The sequence below is a fragment of the Pongo pygmaeus genome, chromosome 12 (genome assembly GCF_028885625.2).
Source record: "Pongo pygmaeus isolate AG05252 chromosome 12, NHGRI_mPonPyg2-v2.0_pri, whole genome shotgun sequence".
Classification (NCBI taxonomy): Eukaryota; Metazoa; Chordata; class Mammalia; order Primates; family Hominidae; genus Pongo; species Pongo pygmaeus.
In genome coordinates this window covers 58,625,515-58,653,028 of record NC_072385.2, presented here as the reverse complement: position 1 = coordinate 58,653,028, position 27,514 = coordinate 58,625,515, and the positions used below count along the sequence as shown (strand labels likewise).

Genomic DNA, 27,514 nt, shown 5'->3' with positions numbered 1-27,514 from the left:
GAGCAGCAGGGACTACAGGCACACGCCACCGTGTCCAGCTGATTTATTTATTTTTATTTGGGAAGATGGGTGTCTCACTATGTCGCCCAGGCTGGTCATGAACTCCTAGTCTCAAGCAACCCTCCAACCTTGGACTCCCAAAGTGCTGGGATTACAGGTGTAAGCCCTGGCCTTGCCTCAATTTCCTCATCTGTAAAACTCACATCCTATCAGTGGTGTGAAGGATGGGCCAACTCTTGTATTGCCTGCTCTAGTACAATCAGCAGCTAAGGCGGCTCACTTGCCGGCCGTGCTACGATAGGTAAGAACTAGGATGCTTTAGACGTGTGACTGGGCAGTGGGAGCCCCTCACATGATCCCGAGATGCCAGACAGTGTCTCTCCGCACAGGGCGTGTGCTGGTCCAGTGGCCCGTTTTTCCAGTTGCCCCACACCCCGGGTCTGCGATCACGCTCCCCCCACCCATAGCCGAGCCTGACGCGGCGGTGGCTCATGCGCCTTTCCGTCCCAGCCTTTAGCCACGGACCACACGTCCCATCTCAGGCGCCCCGCCCCTCCCCCGCCCCCCGCCCCCGGCGCGCCTCCCCAGGCTGCCGGCTCCGGTGTCTGAGCGGCCGCGCCCGCGAGCCGTGAGCGATGATTGGCTGCGCCGCGGCGGCGGGCGGCCCGCGGGCGCACACACCCTCCCCGCGCAGCCAATGGGCGTGCGCACGTCACTGATCCGGAGGCCCGCGGGCCGGCAGCCCCTCAATAAGCCACATTGTTGCATGAAACTCCGGCGCAGGAGTCCCGGGCTGCCGCTGGCAACAGCGTGTCACCCAGCTAAGAAAATCCGCGGGCCGGAGCCACGCGCCTGTGAATCGGAGAGGTCCCATTGCCCGAGTGGAGCCGGGCTGAGATTCTTCTCAAGTTGAGCCTCAGTGATCCTGTGGCCGAAGTTAGCGCCTTGACGTGGGACAACCGGACACGTCGCCAGGAGAGAACTGAGACGCCTTCTAGCAGTTGTGACGCCAAAATCACGTCTCTGGAGACCCGCGCTCTCCGCCAGCCGGGCGCACCCTAGCCGGTAGCCTTCTTTGTGCGCCGTCCGGACTCCCAGCTCCCGGCTCGGCAGCCGAGCCCCAGCACAAAGCAGTCGGACCGCGCCGCCCGCCTCCCCGCTCGCGTCCTCGCCTCGGTTTCCCAACTCTGCGCCGTCGGGCCGCGGCAGGATGATTGCCTCGCATCTGCTTGCCTACTTCTTCACGGAGCTCAACCATGACCAAGTGCAAAAGGTAAGTCAGCGCGGGCGGGGCGGCAGGCTGGGCTCTGGCAAAGTGGCCTGGCCTCCAGCAGTCTCTTCCTCGACCCTGCGGGGACCCGCTTCCTCCCTATTTGGGGCCTGGGACGCGGAAAAAGTTTGGGCAGCCGGGACACTCCTGGGCGCCAGGAGCCACGTCCGCTAGGCACAGCCGGCGAGTGCGCGCGGGCGGGGAGCCGAGGTCGCGCTCCGCCTGGCTCCCTCCTTTCCTGAGCTCCGGCACGCGCTCACGCTCTCTCCCCCAGTCCCTTTTTCCCTGTTACTGGAGGGGCGGGTCACCCCGCAGGTAGTCCGGGATTGCTGCGCCCACGTGGGAGGGAGCCCCCTTCTGCAGCGCGAGTTCCGGCGAGAGCACGTGGAGAGAATCGTGGCTGCTGGAGGCTGCTCCGCTGCCGCGTGGGGCCGCCGGGGGCCGTCCGTGCTCGCGGACCGCGTGTAGGAGATGAGCGGTTCCCTTCTCCTTCCCCGTGGCCCTGCGGGGGTGGGCTCGAGGAAAAGCTGACCCGGGAAGGAGTAGGAAAGGGGCAGAGGAACTCCGCCCGCCGCGCCCCCTCCCCGGAACTGTGGCGCCCGGAACTGAGGCTTGGCGAGGGGCGTCCCCCATTAACCCCCGCCCTTCCAAATCAGCCTCGAGACCGCCCAGCCTGGTGTCCTCAGGGCCTGCCTCCGAGTAAGGGGAGGACTTTGGTTGTTACTTTCTGATTTGCCCCAAGAGTTACTCGGAGAGGGCCAACGCGCCGCGTTCCTGGATTACTTGAGATTCTTTTTTTTTTTTTTTTGACGGAGTCTTGCTGTCCCCCAGGCTGGAGTGCAGTGGCACGATCTTGGCTCACTGCAAGCGCTGCCTCCTGGGTTCACGCCATTCTCCTGCCTCAGCCTCCCGAGTAGCTGGGACTACAGGCGCCCGCCACCACGCCCGGTTACTTTCTGTATTTTTAGTAGAGACGAGGTTTCACCGTGTTAGCCAGAATGGTCCCGATCTCCTGACCTCGTGATCCACCCGTCTTGGCCTCCCAAAGTGCTGGGATTACAGGCGTGAGCCACCGCGCCCGGTCTACTTGAGATTCTTGAGATTTATGTCCTTCCCAAAACGAGCTTTTTTTTCCTTAAGCCTCGACCTGTCTGTTCCCACCTCGCTCCGCGGCTCCCTACGGCTGAGCGCTCACCGCGGCCGGGTCATTTACATAAGACAGAGCCTCAGGCCAAGCCGGGAATCTCTCATTCCCCGCCTCAGGGTATGGGGGTGGGGATGGGGCCGGGCAGGGCCAGGGGCGCGCTCAGAATTAAGTTTCTGAAATGCCCGGGATTAGGGGATTGGCTCCTGGCCCGGGCCTGGGCTACGATTTGAGGTAGGGGACAAGTTGGGAAGGGATTAGAGGGAGGGAGGTTGTTTTAGAGCTGTGAGGCAACGGAGCGTTGCTCAATTACATACTTGGGATTTCAATATCTGATGGGAACACGTTTTTGGGAAAATGTCTTGCCATTACCGTTCTGTGCGACAACCTGCTTATATTCCCATTCTGGCGGTCCCGAGGGCATAGGAGGCATATTAATGTAGTGATGGCGCGTGAACCTCCAAGAAAAGCAGGAGTTACCCAGCCTCAAGTCTGGAGGAGCGAGCAGAGGCGGTTGATTTACTTGGGTTTTACTGTTTGTAAATGGCTGTTATTCTCTAATTCCTGAGATGTGGCTCTGCACCTTGATTCAGTTTACTTAAAAACGTGCCTTTGATTTGAGCTGGCAGGATCTTGGTAACTTCTCAATTTCTAAGAACTCTTGGGGAAGGCTATCATCTCTTGGCAAGTCCTAAAATACACAGTGGAGCATCATTAATCTCAGGGAGTTCTTCTCTTTTGGGTATTACCCCAGGACATTTGAATCCTTGCATAAATTTACTCTTCCTCAATCCAGAGGAGGGCAGTAGGGTTGGAACCCCGTTGGAGTTATACCACTCTCAATCTTGGAATGGGGGTCATCTCTCTGCCCCCAGAGTGGAACGGGAATTAACCAGGGTATCTGGAAATGAGTTGTAATCCCTGTCTTGTGGTTTATTAACCATAGCACCCTGAGCCTCTTTGGACAGCCCGTTTCTTTTTTGTAAAATGCAGTAATAACAGTAGGCTTGTCCACTTTATGGAGTTGCGATGATTAGGCACTGCAGTGTGCAACTGTCATTCCTGTAGGCTTCTTTTCTCTACCCTTGCAGCCACCTGTCAGTTTGAGAAGTGTCCCTGAGGACCTTTGGGTGTATTTCCTCTAAACTACCAATAGGGGCAGAATTGAATCAGGCCTTTAACTCAGTAGTTGTCAGAACCTGGGATTTGACTACCAGCTTAGGTGAGCGAAGCTGTTTGATTCCAGTGGCAGTTACATAGAAAGCAGAGAAAGACTCAGAGAGTATCTTGCAACCATCTTTCTGAGCTGCCATTGGAAAGAAGAATTAAGAGAGAAGAATGAAAATTTCGTATAACTTTAGAGTCTTTTGAAAAGACCTTTTGATTTGGACCCTTCTGAAATCCCCCTGTGATAAGATAATCTTACATATTCTGGGTTGTAGTCTGAGGACATGGAAGGCTTGGGTTCACCTGCCCAACGAGGTCACTTGTCATCTCCTGATGGACAAACTCAGTGTTTTGGGGCATTAGAGATGAGAATAAGGGTTATTTCCTCACTTTTGCCAATTGACACTTTGGAACTCAGGAGCGACTGCAGAGCACCTACTGTGTACCTGGCACTGTTCTAAGCTCTTTAGGTATGTCAGCTTATTAACATTCAAATCAGTCCCATGAGGTGAAGACTGATTGTTATTAGCATCCCTGTTTAACTGAGGCCCAGGGGTAACTTGCCCAAGGTCACCAGCTTTTCTGTACGAGCTGGGAATCGAAGCCATTCATTTGGCTTTAGAGCACCACACTCTTGAGCACGTACTCGCCTGTCTCTGGGGAACGTGAGCGGGCTCCTGGCCCGGGCCTGTGCCCACTCCTGGCTGCTGGTAGCACCCCCACCCATCATGACCACAGATGGAACTAGCTCTTCTGTTGGTTTGATCAGTGGCACCAGTACCCTTTGTCTATTCCAGCTGAGAGTCCTGGATTCATTTTCATCAACTCTCTAACTTTGTCAACTGGTCTCGGGGTTACTTTGGAGGCCTGCTAAGGGTGTCCCTAAAACTCTTTCTGGAGCCAGACTGGATCATTTCAGGAGCTGTCTACAGCTCTTAATTGCCTCCCACTTCTACCCCCCAGCGTAGCCTCATCTTCCTCTCCATCCTTTCACTCCTCTGTCCTGCCTGTTCACACTAGGTCCTTTTGCCCTTGCCTTTTTTTTTTGAGACACAGTCTCACTCTGTCACCAGGCTGGAGTGCAGTGGCGCTATCTCGGCTTAGTGCAACCTCTGCCTCCCAGGTTCAAGCGATTCTCCTGCCTTAGCCTCCTGAGTAGTTGGGACTACAGGCATGCGCCACCATGCCCAGCTATTTTTTGTATTTTTAGTAGAGACAGGGTTTCACCATGTTGGCCAGGATGGTCTCGATTTCCTGACCTTGTGATCCGCCTGCCTCAGCCTCCCGTAGTGTTGGGATTACAGGCGTGAGCCACCGCGCCCGGCCTGCCCTTGCCATTTTTGTGGCCCTGAACTCTGCTTGGCTTCTTTCCATTTAACCCCTTCCAGCTCAAATACGGTTTACTCTCTTAATTTTCTTTCTGCTTCCTTCTCCCCTTCCTGTGTGCCAACATTAGTGTGTTTGAACCTTGCATGACATTTGTTTCATTCCACCATCTGTTAGAGTTGATGATTTTCAGTTTGGGTTCCTTCCTCAGGGCAGGGAGAATCTTGGCTGTTAGGTTTGTCGCTGCAGTTCCTGGCCACTGGTGAGGTGCTCAGTGAGTACAAGAGTAAAGGAGGAGAACTTTCTGGAGAAAGAAGCTAAACCAGGGCTGCAGGAAGTGGAGGAGCTGGGCAGGGGCAGCTAGTCTTAGGCTAAAGGGATGGTATATGGGTGGACACTTAGAGGGAGGGGCAGTTCGCAATTATCTCTTGATCCAAAGCATGACCTGAGGCCAAAGCATGACCTGAAGCCGGTCCTGAGGAGGGAGAGAGAAAGGGAGGAGAGTTTCCTGTCCTTCAGCAATCAAGACTTGTGTGTCCTGCCTGTGGAGAGACAGAAGATTCTATTTTTTTTTTTTTTTTTTTTTGAGATGGAGTCTCGCTCTGTCGCCCAGGCTGGAGTGCAGTGGTGCAATCTCAGCTCACTGCAAACTCCGCCTCCCGGGTTCACGCCATTCTCCTGCCTCAACCTCTCAAGTAGCTGGGACTACAGGCGCCTGCCACCACGCCCGGCTATTTTTTTGTATTTTTAGTAGAGACGGGGTTTCACTGTGTTATCCAGGATGGTCTCAATCTCCTGACCTCGTGATCCGCCTGCCTCCGCCTCCCAAAGTGGTGGGATTACAGGCGTGAGCTACCATGCCCGATTCTTTCTATTGATTGAGATAAGTTAGTATATAAGATGCAAGATTTTGTCTCTTAAGAATGGAGAATCAGGGTTAACCATAGAGATAAAATGAAGTATATACTCCTTCCTCTGACCATTGACCAAATTGTTTTAATATGCATAGACTGGTGACATTTGCACTGGAATCCTGTAATAGACATGGCTCATGTAGATTCCTTGTTGTATGAGCAAGGGGTGACCTTCAATGCTGGGCTTGAGAGGAATATCTTGGAAGCAAAAAGATTGAACAGAGACCCCAAGAGTCAAGAAAGCCAAGAATTTTAATGTTTTTTTAAGAACGGCCCTCTGAGTGTGATGTGGGAGACAGAAACCCAGACACTTTTCAGTTGTCTAGAGAGATATGGCCACTAAGTCAAAAGAGTGAATTACCATGGGTGGGGCTGGAGTTAGAGGCCTCAAGGAACCTTGGCACATTTTGGACACCTACTGTGTGCCAGTAGTCTGCACGTATGGGATTAGAGTATCAAGAGTAAATTGCTGATTGAAACCTTAATAATATTATTTTTGTCTATGTTAATTTTGATTGGGCAAACTGACATTGACAGGTATAAGTCACTCCATTTGTTCAATTTGTAACATCTTGGTAACCTAACTCTGTCCCTTTCTCTGCTCAGAAGACAACTGATAGTAGTAGGAATACTTTGTAGCTTTTGTTAACCATCCATTTGTTTTATATTGCCAAACTTACATTTCAGAGAGAGCTAAAAAGCACTTTTTCCTCTACCTTTGAATGAATTAACTCCCCTGAGCTCAGCCAAAGCCAAATTTTTTTTTTTTTTTGTGAGACAGAGTTTCGCTCTGTCACCAGGCTGGAGTGCAGTGGCACAATCTTGGCTCACTGCAACCTCCACCTCCTGGGTTCAAGTGATTCTCCTACCTCAGTCTCCCGAGTAGCTGGGACTACAGGTGCGCACCACCATGCCCAGCTAATTTTTGTATTTTTAGTAGAGACGGGGTTTCACCATGTTGACCAGGATGGTCTCGATCTCTTGACCTCGTGATCTGCCCACCTTGGCCTCCCAAAGTGCTGGGATTACAGGTGTGAGCCACTGCGCCTGGCCTTTTTTTTTTTTTTGAGATGGAGTCTCGCTCTGTCGCCCAGGCTGGAGTGTAGTGGCGTGATCTCAGCTCACTGCAACCTCAGCCTCCTGGGTTCCTGCCATTCGCCTGCCTCAGCCTCCCGAGTAGCTGGGACTACAGGCGCCCGCCACCACGTCCGGTTAATTTTTTTATATTTTTAGTAGAGATGGGGTTTTTCACTGTGTTAGCCAGGATGGTCTCGATCTCCTGACCTCGTGATCCGCCTGCCTAGGCCTCCCAAAGTATTGGGATTACTTTGGCGTGAGCCACTGCACCAGGCATTTTTTTTTTTTTTTTTTAAACATCACTTTTCAAAGTTGAAGTTTTCCAGTACTCTGGGGAGTTTGGGGAAATTGGAGGTCCTTTTCCAAGGGGGGGAATCAGAGCAACACAAACCACAGTTGGCAGTGGGAGTAAGGAGATCTGATGAACTGAAAGAACTTGCAGCCCCAGAAAACTGGCTTCCTTTGTTCAGATACTTCCAGTTGAAAAGACCAAATCTTGATAAGACGTTCCTCATTATCATCGTTGAGCTTTGAAGTCAGCAGGTTTGGTTTGTTTTCCAACACTGTACCTAGTCTGTCTTTGCCTTTTCAAAGCTGTGGGGTTACGCCGGGCGCGGTGGCTCACGCCTGTAATCCCAGCACTTTGGGAGGCCGAGGTGGACGGATCACGAGGTCAGGAGATCGAGACCATCCTGGCTAACACGGTGAAACCCCGTCTCTACTAAAAATACAAAAAAAAAATTAGCCGGGCGTGGTGGCAGGCGCCTGTAGTCCCAGCTACTTGGGAGGCTGAGGCAGGAAAATCAGTTGAACCCGGGAGGTGGAGCTTGTAGTGAGCCGAGATGGCGCCACTGCACTCCAGCCTGGGTGACAGAGCGAGACTCCGTCTCAAAAAAAAAAAAAGCTGTCGGGGTTGGGATGTGGCAAATTAAATCCCACAGCTCACTGGACACGTCTTCATATCACACTCTGTGGATCACGCACCATGCTTCCTTGTGCTGGAGTGGCTCTTTCTGCTTATCTTTGAAGCAGTTTTCTCAGCCTTGGTGCTATTGACATTTCGGGACAGATACGTTTTTTTGTGAGGGGCTATCCCAGCCTATCATAAGGAGCAAGAATTTCCACCTTACTCAAATTTCCAGAGACAAAGCCTATCTTTTAAAAATTCTTCATTTAGAGCAGTAGTTTTCAACTACGAGTGATTTTGCCCCCCAGTGGACTTTGGCAATGTCTGGAGACATTTTTGGTTGTCACAAAGGTTTGGGTGAGTGTGTGTTACTGACATCTAGTAAGCAGAGGCAGGTTTGGGCGAGTGTGTGTTACTGATATCTAGTAAGCAGAGGCTAGGAATGTTGCTGAGTATTCCACCATGGATAAGATAGCTCCCCACAACAAAAAATTACCTGGCCCAAAATGTCTACAGTGTCAAGTTTGAGAAACTGCTTTAGAAGAACATGGTCCTTCCCCCCCATCCCCTTCAGTTTTCAGGTGTATTGCTGATGGTCATACAGCAAGTTAGTAGCCCTAGTTGGGATCAGAGCCCTGAGTTCTCAACAGTGTGCCATGTCATGGGACCGTCATAGTGGGAAATGGGCTTCTACAAAAGATGAACTAAAGATGAGGTCTACAGTTCACAGCAGTCTGCAGATGCCCACAGTCCCTTGCTGGGGGGCAGGTTTCCAGGGCACGGGAGCTAGTTGCTGTTTCTGTATTCTCAACCAGAGAAATGTGGGCAATACAAGTGCTCCAGAAAGCCAGCAAGAGAAGTTTACTCAGTTGCCCTTGGAAGATGCTCACCCTGGTGCTGCTGTAGTTTCCATGGAGGCTGGGCATGAGCCAGGCTTCCCAACAAGGCAGGCATGTGAGCTGGTGTAATGCGAGCTCAGAAGGCACTTGAGCTGGGGAGCAGAGGAGATAGGCCAGTGACATCCACTGAGGGACAGCCTGACAGTTACTGGGAGAGGCTGTTTGATGAGCTGGAGTCAGGCTCCCTGGGGTTGAACTCTGGCTTTCTGCATAACGCGCAGTGTGAGCTTGGGTCAGTTATTCTACCTGTCTAGGCCTCAGTTTCTTTTCCCTATAAAATGCAAAGATTGTTTTGATAACACTTTAATTGAGTAGTTGTCAGAATGAAAGAGAAAAGGGTTAACAGGTGTGAAGCTCTGAGATCTGTGCCTGACATATAGTCAATGCTTTACGTATTATTAAGTATTGGTACTTAACAGCGGTTCAACTTAATGATTTTTTTTGACTTCACAATGGCGCAAAAGTGATACGCATTCAGTAGAACCTGTACTTTTAGTATTCATATAACCATTATGTTTTGTACTTTCAGTACAGTATTCAATAAATTACATGAGATATTCAACACTTTATTGTAAAATAGTCTTTGTGTTCAATGGTAGGTTAGGTGTATGAAATGCATTTTTGACTTACTAATCGGGACATAACCTCATTGTAAGTCGGAGCATCTGTACATAGGGAGAGACACAGTCTTAGATGTCCCACTGCACCGTCCGCCTGGACAGGAGCAAAAAGAGGCCCTGCTTTACCCTGGATAATTCCCAAGAGCTTCTTTTAGAGTAAGTGGTTTCAGGTCCATTTGTGTCTCTGTGTGACATTGGATTGAATCAGAGGACACAGAAGTCAGAAGGATGGAAAGTTCCTGAAGCCAGGGAAGAAGGATGCGTCCACCCTGCTTCTAAAACCTTCTCTTTCCTGGGCGTAGGAGATCCATCCTTAAGCTCTTCCTCTAAGTTGCTTTTCTTCTGGTCGTCTACAGAGGTGGCTCCTCCATTCGAGGTCTCTGGGATGCCTGGGACATTAGTGCACTTCAGGTTGAAGCATCCTTGTGATGCCGCAGGAGACACAGCTGTGCTGAATGATCACAGGGTTAGTTCCAGCTCCTTTTCCCTGGAGAAGCCTAACCTCTCTCTCCCCGATAACTAACCCAGAGAAGAGCAGAGGCTTCAGAGGGCATTGTGGAGGCTGCTTACTTGGGATTTCATATTCTTCTGCTGTGGAGTTTGTCAGTTAAATACTTGCTCACTCATCCTCACAGCTCTCCCAGACCCTGGCTTTCCACAGGGGAAATCCTTTGCAGTGCCCTGTGCTGAAGAGTCATAGGACCCGCCATGATAGGTTTGGCCCCACTGACCCCTGGAATTTCACAGAAGGGAATGGCCATTCTCACATTCTTTCAGCAGATTGGGTGAGGTTCCCTGGGCATCCTGGGCTTTGGCAGACAGCTCTTTGCCCCTCATATACAGACCCTGGGCTGTTGAGTGTGTTTCCTCCTGCTGAGCCCGGGGTGCCCTGGGTTCTTCACGAAGCCCAGGGGGATTCTGCCTGTGGAACCCATACCCTCCATCCCACCTCTTGAACAGCCATTGCCTTATCCACGTCAGGAGTCAGGAGTCTTGGCCCTGTTCCTGTGAACAGAGAATCTCATTTCCCCTAAAATGCTGCCCTCTTTTAGGGTGGTCACTCATTTTGTTTGCAGATGGATCTCTAAGCATTTCCTGGACATTCTTTCCCGCCTTGGTTAAATCTTATCTCAGCGTTAACCAGGAGAGTGAGTCAGGCTCTGAGAAACTGGCTCTGGAAGCCCTTGGGGCCCACCCACCTCCCTCCCACTCAGCCTTCCTGCCTTTCCACCATTTCTGCCCTGGATGCTTGGAGGTGGTCCATGTTCTTAAAAGGCCTTTTTCCCAATCCCTTCCTTCTGGCATCTCCATATTGTCTGAAGGAATAAAGCCAGATGAACCATCTGACAGCTTTAATTAGGGTTAAATGAGGGCATTCGAAGCTGCCACTTTTCCTTCTTACCCATTTGAGGGACTTCCTCTTCCTGCTTCCTGTTTCCTCCCAAACTTTTCTGTCTCAGTCCCCTCCACGAAGTCCTGTAGCCTCTTCCCATCAGCTCTATGTGTAGTAACTCAGGCCACCCTCAAGCTGCCCTCCAGGTAGGTCCTGTTATTATCTGTTATTCAAATGAAGAGACCAGGCACAGAATAGGATAGTACCTTGCCCCAGGGCAAGCCAGAATCCAGACCCAGGCAATGTGACTCCAGAGCCAGTGCCCTTAACCCTCAGCACAAAGCTGCTGGGACAACTATGTTTCAGTTTCACTTATGTTTCAGTTTCATGGGGTTATGAGTCAGGTGTCAGCTGGGAAGGGAACTTTGGGACCATGTAGTCTAAACAAACCCTTCATTTTACAGTTAAGGAAACCAGATGTTGTGTACTAAGGGACCAGCCCAAGCTCACATAAGATAAGCCCCAGACCTGGAACCCAGTTTCTTGATCCCCATAATGTTTTTTTAAAACACCGTTTGTGCAGCATGAACTCTTATCATTTTAAGTGTCAGTTTCCCAAGATCAAAGGCAGGATTTACTTAGCTGTATCTAGGGGGATGCCCTAATTGTCCAAACTGTGCCGCTTTTGAGAATGGAAGAAAGCACTATCAGTAGTTATGCCATGAGCACAGGTGTAAACTGAGATTGTCTTGGGTAAGCAGGGAAGTGTGGGTACCTTGCCTGTGGTGGGTATGATCTTGGGGTGGATGGGGCAGACTGGGACAGACCCAGAGGTATTTGATCCACCAAGTGGACCGCTGGCAGCAGACAGGAGTGGTGAGTTCAGATGCCACTGTGGGGCAAGAGGCTCAGAGGCAGATTCTGGTCCCTGGCCTGGGGCTGTCGAGGGGTAGGCAGAGTCTGACTTCTAGGGACCTAGCATCCTAGGCAGGGCAGACAGGTAGACTGGGAGGAAACCGTGCTGCTGCGGGGATCCCATGCAGTGTGGGCACTGGCCTGAAGAGCAAGGTCCGACACAGAGCACCTGGTCAGTTGGGAGTAGCCAGCTCTTCCCCTTCACCAAGTTACTTGTCCAAATTTTCTCTTTGGTGTTCCCATAGCCCCTTGTGTATAACTATAACAAAGGTTTCTTGAGCACCTATTATATCCTAGTATTGAGATAGCTGCTGCTATGACTGCAAAGAGGCCATTTGTGCTGGGCTGTGGAGGGTCAGTGGGAGTTTGTTAGACAAGGGGAGGGGACATTCTGGGCAGTGAGGCCAACACATATGCATTTCTAACCATTTCAAGACAAACACTCCTCAGATTCACATTGATGTATGTGATTTAAGTGATTGTAAATCCATATTTTATTAATGTAAAAGAAACTGCCCACTGTTCTGCCCTTCCCGTCAGTTTGTAATTACTTGTTAATGTATCTGTCTTCTGCCAATAGACTGAGCCCCTTCCTGGCAGAGGCTGGTTTCTCCTTTATCCCAGTATCCTCAGTGCCCAGCCCTGGCACATTCAACTTGGCACTCAGTCAATATCTGTTGGCAGGTGAACTGTGCCAGGGTCACGTGCATCTGGGACATAATCCCCCTTTGCTCTGCTGCTCCGCAGTCAGAACAGAATGTCTGAGGACAGGAGGACCCCGGGCCGGGTGTCCCAAATGCCCATCTCCTGGACCCTGGACAGGTGCTGCTGCCTAAGGTCTATCTGGCTGTAACTTGATGCAGCTGAGAGTGAGAACTGGAAGAACAGGAAGCCCTGTGACTCACAATGCTGCAACAGGATCTTGGAGGAGTGGCCCGTATGCCTCCCTGGTCAGCTCTGCGCTTACCCGCCGCCTTGGGTTTGTGAGTCTGCAGTGTGTCAGAGCTGGCATTGGCCTGAGGTGGCATGGCTGCCCTGGCAAGGATAAGTTCCTTGTCCTGTCTGAAGAAGTGGCATAGGAGATCTGTCAGTTTCAGTCCGTGGGCTTTCAGAGGACAGGAGACTTACAGAATCCATGTTCTGCTGTATGTCTTCCCCCCGGCTCATCTTTTTTTTCTTTTATCAGAAACATCTGGCCCTGCCCTGGCAACTTTGTAGAATAAACTTGCTGCTCTTTGTACAGCCTCAGACTTCCCAGGAGGAGTCTGTGAGGGCATTATTATTAATGAGGTTACTGACAGCAGTTGCTTGGCTTTCCCAGGATGGGCACACCTGTGCCCTAGGTTAGGGCACTCGGCTGGTCACTGGATGCTGTGGGCCTTCAGGGACTAGGCCTGTGATTTGGGGAGGCTTCTTCAAGCCTTGGTTTCCTTGTCAGAGATTTGTGGTAAAACACTGGCAAAGAAATAATGCAAAAATATGAAATTCTTTTGAAATTAAGTTGCAAGCATGTGTCAACACAGAGTCACTGGAAGCCTTTGTGTGGCCAGATTTAAATGATGGATCTCTCTTTGTTTGGCCTCTTTTGACTTCTTTAATCTTCTTTGGCTCCTTGACCGTGTATAGTGGGTAGACTTGGGCCAAGTCAGTGCCACCTGCCTTTTTTTTTCCAGCGTCTTTTGAATTGAAGTATAATGCACATGGGAAACTGAAAGCAGCAGGTAACCACCATCCAGATCCAGTAACAGATCATTACCTGAACCAGCCCCATGTTCTCCTACCCACCACCACCATCAAGTGTAATCACCGTCCTGACTAACAGCATAGGTCTGTTTTTGTACTTAATATAAATAGACTCATACAGGATATAAAAGACGCCTTTTGTGACTGGCATTTTTCACCCAGTGTTTTACTGTATTTTGAGATTCACCTGTGTGGTTGCATGTGGTGGTAGGTAGGTGCATTCTGGTTGCTGTATACTATCTCTTGCTCCACTCTGGCTTGTTTGTTTGTTTTTTTTTTAAGAGGCAGAGTCTTGCACTGTTGCCCAGGCTGAGTGCGGCAGTGTGATCATGGCTCAGTACAGCCTTGACCTCCTGGCTTCAAATGATCCTCCCTCCTCAGCCTCCCAAAGTATTAGGATTACTGGTGTGAGCCACTGTGCCCATCCCACCACCCTGTTTTGACTGTGGTTGATTAAAAGCAGACGAAAGTAGTCATAATAAGGCCCCTGACTTGCAGAAGGTATGGTCCTTTCTAAGTTTCTGTCAAAGGGGCCAAATAGGAGTGTTGACCTAATATATAGATGACCTGATTGTATCTTCAGGACAAGAACATGCATGTTAAGAAAGGTGAAGTTCAATCAGTTGGTCTTCTAGGGTCTAGAAATGAAAAGGTAGGATTTTTAGCTGTGGTCATCTAGGGCGCCTGGAGAGATGGTTCTAGATAATCAATTAGAAATATCCCAAGACTGGAGAGACGAAGTTCAGCTGTGCCACAGGCATCCTGCATCCTTTGCTTTGATGCTTCTATGCTTGTGGAGTAACTTTCTTATCCTATTTGATCACTTGAATTCAGCCCTCTACCAGGAGGGTGTGCCCTGCAGACACAAGTGATGAACATTTGCTTATTCATGTATTATGTATTTTCTGCTTGCTTACTAAAAGGATTTGGTGATTTGGTTCAGCTTTCAGTAAAAAGATTTCTAGAACAAGAGTCATCAAACTGGCGAGATGATTACTGAAAAACTTGACAGGCCGGGTGTGGTGGCTCATGCTTGTAATCCCAGCACTTTGGGAGGCCAAGATGGAAGGATTGCTTAAGGCCAGGAGTTTGAGACCAGTCTGGACAACACAGTGAGACTCTGTCTCTACAGAAAAAATAAAATAAAAAAATCAGCTGGGTACGAGGGTGCATACCTATAGTCTTAGCTACGTGGGAGGCTGCAGTGGAAGGATCATGAGCCCAGGAGTTTAAGGCTGCAGCCTAGGAGTTTGAGGCTGCAGTGAACCATGATTATGTCATTGCACTCCAGCCTGGGCAACCGAGCAAGACTCTGTTTCTAAAGTTAAACAAATGTGACGGAGCTCCAAGCTTCCTGACAGTCAAGGCAAAAAGGATAGTTAGTTCTCTTTGAGTCAGTCGTTTTCATCCCATAGGCCTATAACAGATAGCACAGTGTGTCTGGGCAGCCAGACTTTCTCCTGACACTAAACCCTACTGGGGACTGAATGGCTAGGGAAGCATTAGTGAAAGACACAGCAGCTTTACGTGGTGCGGTGGTCTTTATAGTCTTTCCTGTGAGCCCTTGATTAAAAATGATAGAATTAAACCTATGAAGCATTTCATGGGGAGCTAATGTAAGGTTGTGAAGATGAGGAGCTTTCTGTTCCTGGAATTGGTAATTTCCCAGGGTCTTGGGGGCTTGCCCACGCCTCCTGAGCCTTTTCACACTGCTGTCTCTAGGTGAGCATTTATCTGCTAAGATGGCTGAGCTCCAAAAGCATCCCCTTTGATTGCCAGTCTCTCAGGCCACTTAAATCTGTGACACTTCCCATGGGCTGCCTTGTATTGTGCCCGACATTCTTATTAGACAAGATTCATCTCTCCACGCATTCTAGAGACACTCATTGGTCTATAATATGAGCCAGCTTCTTTGATATAAAGTCCTAGGGAGCAGGGCTGTTGATTTCTTAAAATTTTTAAAAATTGTAATAAAATATTAATCACAAAATTTACCATTTTAACCATTTTAAGTGTACAATTTAGTGGCATTAAGTGTATTATTCACATTGCTGTGCAACTACCACCACTATTCATTTCCAGAATTAATTTCTTGTAAAATTATGTTTCTGTACATTAGTGCTTTGTATATAATAGCTGTTCCATAAATGCCATAACATGGAAGATGCTGGGGTTGCAACAGTAGTCAGGATTCAGGGATTGAATGATACGGATCTTACAGACTCAGACATTGAAATTTAAGGTTTCGTTTCTTCTACACTTCCCTTTTAAACCCCTTGAGTACCTTACTCAAGGTAGGATCTGTAGTACTTCATATAAAAACTGTCAAAATTGGAATATTGCTGTCTTCTGGATGTAAATAATTTGATCAAGGCCAGGTTCCCACAGGGACCAGATGGGGTGGGCTCAGGATCCAGGCAGTGGCACCAGTCTTTCAGTTGCATTGGGCCTGCAGAATGAGATGGGTGCTTCTGGACCAGAAGGGTTGATATTCATCCAGGTAATCCAGATTCTAGTTTCAACTGTGTGACCTGGGTTGAGGCTGCTCCCCGATGGGCCTGGTTTCTCTGAGATCCCTTTCTTGCACTCACCTCCAGGCCTTTCCTTCCTGGGCTTCCCCATACCTGGCCAGGACTCTGTATGGCCCACCCTGCACACTGCATGCTTCGAAGTGGAGCCTCCATGAGTGTCCCCTTTTGTTTTCTCCATTTGCTGCTTTGTGACAGTGACACAATTTCCTCTCCTTTTTTAAGTGCTGGTCTGGAGGAAAATGCAGGTACTTAAGGGGATGGGTGTTAATGGCTTCCCATTTTGGGTATTATCTTATTTCCTAGAGAGTATGGGGTTAATTTGTCTTTAGGGCTTCCCCTGACACCAACCCCAATTCTGTAGAGGAAGTGGGCATGTCAGACTGATATGTTATGGGAAAAACTGAAACTGACCAAAATTACCCAATGAGGAAGCTCTGATCTAACCCTTCCTGAAGAGATATCAACTAACAGTGCTATCTCTTTCTGTCTAACAAGCCCTCGCTTCCTGGGCTGGCAGCTTGGCAGGCAGATGGGAAGGTAACCCGTTCCTCAGCCAGGCTTTGCTCTGGCCTGCCTCTGATTCCCCAGCCTGGAATGCCCCCTCCTTCTCTCCTCCTCTCCCAGATAGAGATTTAAAGAGAAGCAGCCTCGTCCATGCCCATCACAGAAAGAGAGGGAACAGTTTGGGGAAACAGCCTCTGCTTTGTGACTAAGGAGGGTTGAGAAATGTCTGTGATTGCCTGAAGGTACCCCTGGATGGAGAAAAGCCTAGAAGAAAGAAGGGGTGGAAAGAAAGCGGGGGTGATAGAGAACTCTTTTGTCCCCACAGTTATGCTAATGACTCTGTCATGTGGGGCTATTCATCTTGTTTTGTGGCGAGGAAGCTGGGGTTCAGATGAAGAGTCCTCTAATGTCACACACCTGTACGAACGGTACCACTAGGATTTGCATACTGGTGTTTCTAATGCCAGAGCACTCCCTTCACCACCACCAGCTACAAATCAAGGGCTGACCTGAATGAGTCTGCTTCGATAGTATCCAGAAACTTACATCTCTTAACAACAAATGCGGAGTTTGTCTTCCCAACTCCCAGCAGGCTGGATCAACACAGGATTACTTCACAGGGTCACACCTGGCCTAATATCTTAACCACCGACTCTCAAAGATCCCAGGCAGAAAAGTGGTATGCAGTGTTGATCAGAACAGGGCCGACCACGATCACGTTATTGGCATATTGGAAACCTGCCAGAGGAGAGGGGAAGGTGTTTGAGCCCCAGCCCTAGAGGTGTCATTTGGTTAGTCTGGAATGGATCCTTGGAATTCTTACTGTTTTTTTTAAAAGCTCCTCATGTGATTCTATGTGCAGCAAGTTTGGAAACTCTTATCAGAAGTGACAGAATGGAGATTAGGCAGAAGTATCAGAAAGCAGATTTATCTTTGATTGAGGAAACTCTTTGAAACAAGTAGAGCTGTTCAACAATGGAATTTAGAGAAATAGTGAGCCTCTCAGGCTTGGAAGTATTCAAACCTAGGCCACATGACTATCAATTGGGTGGAGAGAGACAAACTAGATAAACTAGTTACCCTAAGGGCCTTTCCTTTCTAAGGATGAATACTTTTCAGCTGCAGTCCCACTGCTGTACATTTCCTTTCTAAGGGTGAATGCTTTTCAGCTGCAGTCCCACTGCTATGTGTACATCTGCTATCAACTGCTTGGCTTTCTCCCTTGTCTTTGGGCCTGGTGCTCCCTCCCACTGATGGCACTGTGGGTGAAAGTTGGCAAGATTCCGAAAATTGCATTCATCTCCTTCTCAATCCAGGAAAATCGTCTTTGTATGGTGGCTGCTTCTTGTTTCTGACTTCCGCTTCCCTTGGCTACCAACACAGCAGTGCCCACCAACACAGCAGTGCCTATCAGGGCTGGGTGGGCTCCACTGGTATGTTTAGGAAACTGTGGAATTAAGTGATTAATTATTAATTATCCCTTCCTGAGTGGCCCTAATAAGCTGAGTGGACACATCATCATGCCCTGGTGCCATCTATTCTCAAGTTTTGAGAGTTCAAAGAGCTCCGATGTGAAAGAGGGGAAGTTTGGGCCGAACTGCTGGCCACAGCTGTTTCATATCCTCTCTCTTAGTCTCCTAAGATGGAGAGGAAAGTAAGGTCCCAGGGTCATCCAAGAAACCACAGGGCAGGCAGGGAGTGCCCATCCACACTAAGAGGGGCCCACAGGACAGGCGAGGGTGGCTGTCCTGAGGGCCTGGCATTGGGGCCAGACAGACCTCTGTGGAATCCCATCTCTGCCCTTTGTCACCCAAGTGATCTATAAAACAGAGGTGCAGAAGTTTTACAAAGACAATGGAGAACAGGTCAGGAAAGCAGGAAATGCCTGACAGGTGAGAAATGCTTGAGGAATGCTTAGCCGCTGTAACTATCACTCCACTACTGTTTTCATCTGTCATTGAACTTGTGGAAGATGGTTATCTATGGGGCAAAAGGCAACGTGGATACAGGGTGACCGTTTAACTTGATTCTTAAAGGGTTAAGGATGAGAAGTGTCTGACTGGATTTCCAACAAGTCTTGAAGCAGTTTAAACATCGAAGATAAACTAAGATTGGCTGCTGTAGAATTTGCTCTTTTGTGTGCATAACCTCATGCTTCTGGACATGATGATAGGACCATTTAATGAGGTGGAACAGGCTCAGCTCCTCAGTGCAGGAACTCCTGTGCCCTTTGCAAACACGTGAAGCCTTCTATAGAGGCTGGAGCTGAGGCGGGGGTGGGGGCATCAGTGAAGCTTCTGGGCCTCTCTTCTCTTTGGGAAAGTAGTGAGGTGGGAATGTCTTTGTCAGGTGTCACCCTCATGACAATGTTCAGAGACATGTCTGCTGCCCCAGACCTGCTCAGTCACCTCTGTGGGCCTCACTCTCCACTGTGTGCCGTTCATGTCTGCATTGGGAGGTGACTGGAATAGAAGATGGCCTTTTGATGGATATGGCCAGCCTGCATTCACTGCAATGCTGTTTGACCTGTATAGACCCTGCTGTATCCAGGCAGGCAGGGAGCAGTCATCTAGCAGAGTGGACAAGAGCACAGAGCAGCCAGACTTCTCTATCAAGCCAAACATGGCCCCTTGTGTCTGTGTGACTTACCCTCTCTGTAGAATAGAGGTGCTGGCACATCCTACCTCAGAGGGCTGTTCTAAGGATGAAATGAACTAATGGGAGCAAACCTGGAGAATAGGATCTGGCACAAAGCAGGAGCCACGTGAGGGCTTGCCATTACTACTGTTGCCCACGAGGGCATCTCAGGCTTTTCCTGGATGTGGCCTCGCATTGGCTTCTGGTCTGGGTAGCCCCAGACTTTGTACATTAGCCCTGAGATGTGAAAGTTGTGACGTAGCATTCCTGGGCCAGTCAGTGTGTCATTGGATCTGGAGTGGGAAGCCTCTGGGGTGGTCAGAGTTACCCTTGAACTAGGGTCACTGGAGGTGGCTAGAGACTTGTCTGACACTTCACCAAAAAGAAAGGGGGGCTTATCTAGTGTCAGGCTGAAGCTGTACCCTTTTTCCTCCTGGGGAGCCTCAAATGTCCTCATGGGGGAGGCCCAGGCCTCCTCAGGAGCACCTTGGCTCCCAGATATTGTAGGAAGTAGAGGTCAGAGACCCAGCCTGTGGGATGGAGGGTGGGGGGCTAGTGCCACACAGCCCTGGAGGTTGTGGTAGATTCCAGGAGTTGGAAACAAGCTGGGCAATATAGCAAGACCCTGTCTCAAAAATAATAAATAAAAGATTAAAAAAAACAAAAAACAAGTGAGAGTTATCTGATGCTTCTCATTCTTCTGGTATTAAATCTGGGAAAAGTTCATGTGAATTTATGTGGGAAACAGGATCAGTGAAAGAACTAGGGAAAGTTGCCTCCGCATGAGCACAGAGGCTGCATTATCGTTTACATAGAGCCTCGCCATTGTGCCAGGCACCGTGCCAGCCTCCAGGTATGCAAAGGTGAACAAGTAGACATTGTTCTTCTAGCCTTTGGTGCTTATGATTTGGACCATAATAAATATTTAGTTCCAAATTGTGGATAGTGTTGTGAAGGGAAAAGCTCAAGTTCTTAGAATAACAGGGAGGCCTGACTGTTGTGATCTGGAGGATGAGAAGAGGCCTCTATGGAGAGAGGCCTGAAGGAGTGGTAGCAGATTGGCAGGGCATATACCTGGAGGGCCTGTGTGCATGAGCTCCAAGGCAGGGATGGGCAAGTTGGGGAAGTTGGGGAACTGAACCAGGGAGAGAATCTGCACAGAGTCCAGACCTTACCATAAGATTAGGAGATGGGGCCGGGTGCAGTGGCTCACTCCTTTAATTCCAGCACTTTGGGAGGCCGAGGCGGGTGGATAGCTTGAGTCCAGGAGTTTGAGACCAGCCTAGACAACATGGTGAAACCCTGTCTCTGCTAAAAATATAAAAATTAGCTGGGTGTGGTGGTACACCGCTGCAATCCCAGCTACTCGGGAGGCTGAGGCACTAGAATTGCTTGAACCCCGGAGGCAGAGGTTGCAGTGAGCCGAGATTGCGCCACTCTACTCCAGCCTGGGCGACAGGGTGAGACTCAGCCTCAAAACAACAACAACAACAACAACAACAACAACAACAACAACAACAATTAGCCAGACATGGTGGCACGTGCCTGAAAGTCCCAGCTACTCAGGAGGCTGAGCTGGGAGGATCACCTGAGGCTGGCTGAGATCTCATTGCTGCACTCCAGCCTGGACAACTGGAGCAATACCCTGTCAAAAAAAAAAAAAAAAAAAAAAAAAAAAAAGATAAAAAGATTAGGAGGTGGCTAGAGGCCCGATCATGTGGGGCCCTGAAAGGATTTTGAGCTTTGTTCCAATGGAAAGCCCTGAAAGCTGGGGATCAGCGGAGTCTGGCTGGGTGTGGAAAGTGGATGGAAGAGGTAAAAGCGGAACTGGGGATTGTAGGCGTCCAGGAAAAAGGTGATGGCTACCTGGCCTAGGGTGAGGGGCAATGGGATTGATGTGACTGGCCGTGTCAGGTGCTGGGGGAACAAGAGATGAGGGTAATGAACCCTGGCTCCAGTGATGTTGTCACAGGCCTTCCGACTCAACCATTCTGAAAAGAACTCTCCTCTGTCCTAATAGGCCTTTCCTCAGGTATGCACCAGTTCTCCAAAGATTAGGTCTATTTTTATAATTTTAATTTTTTGGTTTTTTTTTTTAAAGACAGAGTCTTGTCAAATCGGTTCCTGGTAATGGTCTTTAATAATAACTTTCTGTACATAACAGATTTTGTTCTTTTGAAGGGCTGAGTGGTGTTCCATGACATACACCTATGCCATAATTTATTTAACCAGTGGTCTCTGCTCTTGTCTTCCTCCTTTTTCAGGTTGACCAGTATCTCTACCACATGCGCCTCTCTGATGAGACCCTCTTGGAGATCTCTAAGCGGTTCCGCAAGGAGATGGAGAAAGGGCTTGGAGCCACCACCCACCCCACTGCAGCAGTGAAGATGCTGCCCACCTTTGTGAGGTCCACTCCAGATGGGACAGGTACTGCATCTGGGGGATGGCTCTAGCTGCTGCGTTACTCAGGGGTGATTTAGTTGGCTTTGCTCAGGGACCCAAATAACTCAAAAGCCTCAGAAACCAACCCTGCCTAAGGGAAGCATCCAGGGAATTGAATGGAAGGCTGTGTGACGGATGGACAGGAAGCTTGGGAAAAGCTGGCAGTCCTGGCAGTCAAGGGAGGGCAACTTTGTCAGCCCTACTGTGGCATCACTGTTGGCCATTTGTTTTCTACCTGTGTGCTGAGAAAGGCTGCTTGGCTCGATTGGCATTTTACGGTCCCACTGAGATTGCACGCAGTGACGGTGATGAACTACAACAAACGTACCTCACATGGCCACAACTGTAGGCCATGGGAGTCGCTCTCAGGCTAACCTGTGCATGCTCTAACTGGGACGCCGGACGTCGTGTAGGCATGTGGGAGGGACAGTGTAGTGCAGATTGACCTAGATTTTTTTCTTGAGCCCCATGTAAAAAGTACTAGAAATCCAAATAGACTTGGGGAAAGTATGGAGAGCCACAGTGCATATATATATTTTTTGAGACAGAGCTTCACTCTTGTTGCCCAGGCTGGAGGGCAATAATGCGATCTTGGCTCACCACAACCTCCGCCTCCTGGGTTCAAGCGATTCTCCTGCCTCACCCTCCAGAGTAGCTGGGATTAAAGGCATGCGCCACCACACCCGGCTAATTTTGTATTTTTAGTAGAGATGGGGTTTCTCCATGTTGGTCAGACTGGTCTTGAATTCCCGACCTCAGGTGATCCGCCCGCCTCAGTCTCCCAAAGTGCTAGGATTACAGCCACTGTGCCTGTTGCCACAGTGCATATCAAGGAAAGGCTCAGAAGTCCTGCAATACGAACCTATTAAGCTTTGTTTAATCATCTTATTTGCATACAAAATCCTTTTTTTTGAGATGGAGTCTCGCTCTGTTACCCAGGCTGGAGCGCAGTGGCGCGATCTCCGTTAGCCAGAATGGTCTTGATCTCCTGACCTCGTATCCGCCCACCTCGGCCTCCCAAAGTGCTGGGATTACAGGCATGGGCTACCGCACCCGGCCCAGAATCCTTATTTTATGGTCCACCACCCAGCAAGTGATTTAATCAGGTAGGGGAAAAAGGATCACGGTGGAGATTCAAGTTGGAAAGGTCCAGTGGATTAGGGCTAGGTCACTGAAGGCCTTGAATGCAAGCCTAAAACATTTAGTCTCTGCAGTAGCATTGGGGAGTAAATGCAGGGTTTTGAGGGGTGTCTTGGTAATGTTATGTCATTGGGCAGTATAGGTAGAGTGGAGGGGGAGCGAGGCCCGGCTGGTAGAGCACAAGACATGGCTCTGGTGGGTGGTGGGTGGGCAAAAAGAGGATCAAGTTTGGGGCCCGGGCGTTGAGCCCAGCTGCCTGGGAATGGCAACATCCCAGAGAAGGAGACCAAACAAAGTTGTGTCAGAGCTTTTATTTAATCCTCATAATAGGTGCCTCCATTTTAGAGATGAGGTGCTTGTGAGGCCCATGAGGGATGGTGGGTGGGGGGTAGGTACTCACATCTAGAGGACACGAGAGAGAGCCCAAGGGGCAGCTGCCAGGGCAGAGGAAGAACCAGGAGGCACAGTGTCCAAGAATCTAAGGGGGATGAGATCTTCAGGAAGCTGGCAGGTCGCTGGTGAGGCATCTACAGGGGCGTTGTTGGGAGGGGAGTAGGGGCAGGGCATGGGTCAGGGCTTGATAATGCCACACGCCTGTGCTATTTCCAGCACATGTGTGTCCTTGAGGCTCATCTCCCTAAGTGCCTCTAGGGACCTGGTTCGTCTAATGAGACTGTATCGTTCCCAAAATAAGTGTTTGCTGAAGCCTTGGGACCCAGCCTGGACCCGTGCTGAGGGTATGACCTTGCTTAGGATTGTTTCCTGAGTATGTTTCTTGGCCCTTCAAAGAGCCCCTCAAGGTGAGGGGCCTCTTATCTCTTCCATGTCCTCTAGATTGGCATGTTTACCTACCACTCCCTCTGACTGGAAACCACACCCATTTCTGAGATTTTTATTTGACATTCAGATAAATGTACACACTCCTGAAGGCCAGGGCCTTGTCTTTATTTCACCCAGCACTAGCGCTAAGTAAGTACCCTAAATCTTTTCTAAATACATATGGGCTAAGGACTCTTTTGGGCACCTCAGTGTATTAACTCATTTACTTTTCAAAAACCTTTATGGTAAGTACAAATTTTATCCACAATTTTTAGATGAGAAATTTGAGGTTTGAATGTCAGACAAGTTGTCCAAAATCATACAGTCAGTGGGAGGCCGAGTTAGGAATCAAGCTTGTGTAAGCCGAAGTTCAGGCATCAGTACTGCACGTGATGTGTTATATGTGTTCATGTATGGGTTAGCCTGTGCACTTGGCGCTGGAGCACACTGCAAATGCTCAACTGAAATTTTTTTCGAATGGAGTTGGGACTGATTGTTTGGACTGCATTATAGGCAAGTGAATTAAGTTCGTTAAGGAGAACTAATTATGGGGCAAGCTTTCAAAATTCTCATTGCTTTCGTGAAGCTGGAGGCTCCAAGACCTCCCATGCGCCTTGAAGCTTGCACTGTTTGCAGCACATACTGGAATGTCTTACTCACTGAAACAAAGGAAGTGGCCCCTGGAATAATAGAGACCAGATTGCAGGAAACCCACACCTAATCCCTCCCTCCCCATTTGCAGGGGGTGCATAGGTTAGCTCCTCACCTCCATACTCTCTGGGACTCAGCCTTTGCTTTTGTAAAGTAAAGAGGTTGGACCCAGCAGTTCCAGTCTGTTCTGCACGTTTACTAGAACTATTTTGCTAGTCTATTCACACAAACACTTCTGAGATCCTGTAATGGGAGATAAACCCTTGGTGTTCATTGGATGGTATCTTAGTTCATTTTTGTGTTGCTGTAAAGTAACATATGTATATACGACAACTCAGCAATTCCACTTCCAACTATATGCCCTGAACAGACTCCTGTATGAATCCAAGGAGACATGGCGGAATGATGTTCATTACAGTGTTGCTTATAATGGCAGTGTATTGGAGTTGTTTTTTTTTTTTTTTTTTTTAAGATGGAGTTTTGCTCTGTCACTCAGTGGTGTGATCTCAGCTCACTGCAACCTCTGTCCAGGTTCAATTGATTCTCCTGTCTCAGCCTCCCGAGTAACTGGGATTACAGGCACCCACCACCACACCTGGTTTCACATAGTGAAACCCCATCTCTACTATAATCCCACCTACTATAATCGCACCTATAATCCCAGCTACTCAGGAGGCCGAGGCAGAGAGAATCACCTGAACCCGGGAGATGGAGGTTGCAGTGAGCCGAAATTACGACACTGCACCCCAGCCTGGGTGACAGAATGAGACTCTGTCTCAAAAAACAAACAAAAATAGATAAATTTTAAAAAAATAAAGTGGTCAGCATCAGGGCTTTCAAGTTTTGTTTTGTCAGTTGGGGGTATGAGTTATGGAATATGGCAGTGAAAATAGGTGACTCCTAAGTTGATACAGACTATCAAAAATGAAAATTCTCTGTTGTCAGCACCCCAGTGAAGTGCTGCGAGGAAAGGCCGAGGTGATGTTGTGTTAGCAATTCCCCCCATGTGGTCGCACACAGCCTGGGTGCTTGCCGCTGCTGCTGGGGGTGAAGCTGCATCCCTCTCCCACAGAAGGCTCAAGGCCTTTGCTCCAGGGGCACCTGTTCAGTGCCACCTTTCTCAGAACATTCGTTTCTCAGCCTGTTCATGGCTAGTATTCTTTTCAAATCTGAGAAACCAAACCCCAGATATAGAGGGGAGCCAATCTTTAAATCCATAGCTTTCTAACTTTTCTGGGCTATATCTTCACAGCAAGAAACACATGCATATAAATATTTATATGAAAGGAAATAAATTTGGGGACCAGAATTTATTCTTAAACATGATGAAGTTGGGTTTGTCTTCTATTCTTTAAGAAAGTTGCTAGTCAGAACCTACTAAATGTTTTTCACCTTGCAGTTTGAAAGCCACTGCCTTAAATGATCCTTGGCCCAGTTTGGTTCTAGATGAGCATTTCATTTCTCGCTGGCCTGAAATACGTAGTTTCAGGACAGTGTGGGGTGAGAGGTGAGAATCAGAATTATAGCTTCAAATGGGTTTGAATTCAAGCTGTGTGCTTCAGGGCAATTTATGCTGTGATCCTCTATTTCCTCATTTGTGAAAAGGGGAAACTTCAGGGGGATCGGTTTTCTGAGAATTAAGGGAGAATCAGATATGTGACTTTCTCACATGTGCTACAAACACTCCTGCAGCCGCAAACCACCACTGCAAAAGGCACTCTCATTGCCAAATTTACTAAGAAAAGGTGTGTGAGACTCCCAAGTTTTAATTTTGGAAGAGATTGGCATCAAGGGAGCAGGTGTCAGGGTTCATCCCCATCACCAGGGGCCCTGCATTTTGGAGTGAAGACCAGGCCCCAGGTCTTATACCAGCTCCACTTATCTAATTGTAATCAAAGTCCTATTAGAAAAGTGGAGAAACCAGAAAGTTTCAGGCCATTTATTTGTGGTGGAGGCCTCCCCATCATGGCTTATGGGCTCCTGTGTGAGAAGGCAGAGAATGTCAGTAGCCACTGAACCCCGTAGGGGTGAAATGTTCAAGGTAAATCGTGAAGTACCTGTGCTTCATGGGTTGTGTGGCCTACACAGTGTGAAGAAACACAGTTGGCATAATTAAAAGTACAATAGACATAAATGGTCCAGGAATGTCTTACTCAATGACTGAATTTGGTGTCAGCCAGAATATATAAAAAATGGTCTCTATTTGTCGTTTTGCTTCTTTCCCAAACAGTTTTAAGAAGTTGAAAGAATTCTATAGTGGTCATCTATATTTTACTTCGGTTTGCTTTATCAACCCCCCGTCCTTCTATCCATCAGTCCAGCTTGTTATAATTGATGCATTACAAAACATAAATTGCTGAGAAAGTATAGTAAATACTAATACTGAATTCTAGTTACTGTGTATGCTGAAGTTTTAGGGTTCAGACATATACTTACATAGTAACTAGAGTTCAATATTTGCTGTATTTTCTTGTGATGTAAGATCTAGATGAAGTGAAATAAATCTTAAGAGTATTATCTGATAAAAAAAACAAATAGAAGGCCGGGCATGGTGGCCCACGCCTGCAATCCCAGCACTTTGGGAGGCTGAGGCGGGCGGATCACGAGGTCAGGAGATTGAGATCATCCTGGCTAACACGATGAAACCCTGTCTCTACTAAAAATACAAAAAATTAGCCAGGTGTGGTGGCAGGCGGCTGAAGCAGGAAGAATGGTGTGAACCCGGGAGGCAGAGCTTGCAGTGAGCCGAGATCGCGCCACTGCACTCCAGCCTGGGCCACAGAGCGAGACTCCATCTCAAAAAAAAAAAACAACAGTATTATCTGATGAATTGACAAATACACCTGTTTAATACAATCTCCATCAGAAAAGGGAATGCTTATACACTGTTGGTGGGAATGTAAATAAGTACAGCCTCTATGGAAAACAGTATGGAGATTTCTCAAAGAACTAGAAATAGAACTACCATTCCATCCAGCAATCTCACTATGGAGTATCTACCCAAAGGAAAAGAAATCATACCAAAAAGATGCCTGCACTTGTATGTTTATCACAGCACCATTCACAATAGCAAAGATGTGGAGTCGATGCCATCAATGGACAGATGATTGGATAAAGAAACTGTGGTATATATACATAATAGAATACTGTTCAGTCTTAAAATAGAATGAAATAATGTATTTTGCAGCATCATGGATGGAACTGGAGGCTGTTATTTTAAGTGAAACAGCTCCAGAACAGATAAATACAGCATGTTTTCACTTATAAGTGGGAGCTAAAAAATGTGTCCACACGGACATAGAAAGTGGAATGATAGACCATGGAGACTTAGAAGGGTGAGGGTAGGAGGGTGGGGGGTGCTGTGGATGATGAGAAATTACTTAACGGATGTAGTGGGTGTTGGATACACTAAAAGCCCTGACTTCACCATTGTGCAGTATATCCACGTAACAAAATTACATTTGTATCTCATAAA

The 27,514-nt window shown here is 48.5% G+C and overlaps 1 protein-coding gene across 1 annotated transcript in view; it reads left to right on the top strand.

Annotated features, from left to right (window-relative positions):
• Positions 1 to 594: 594 nt before the first annotated feature.
• The window catches only part of HK2 (hexokinase 2), a 59,846-nt gene continuing 32,926 nt past the window's right edge, over positions 595 to 27,514 (top strand). Inside the window, exons 1-2 of the mRNA XM_054474837.2 lie at positions 595 to 1,273; positions 21,252 to 21,414. Coding sequence (XP_054330812.1) covers positions 1,211 to 1,273; positions 21,252 to 21,414 — 226 coding nt within the window. The 5' untranslated portion in view covers positions 595 to 1,210. The remainder of the gene's footprint in view (positions 1,274 to 21,251; positions 21,415 to 27,514) is intronic.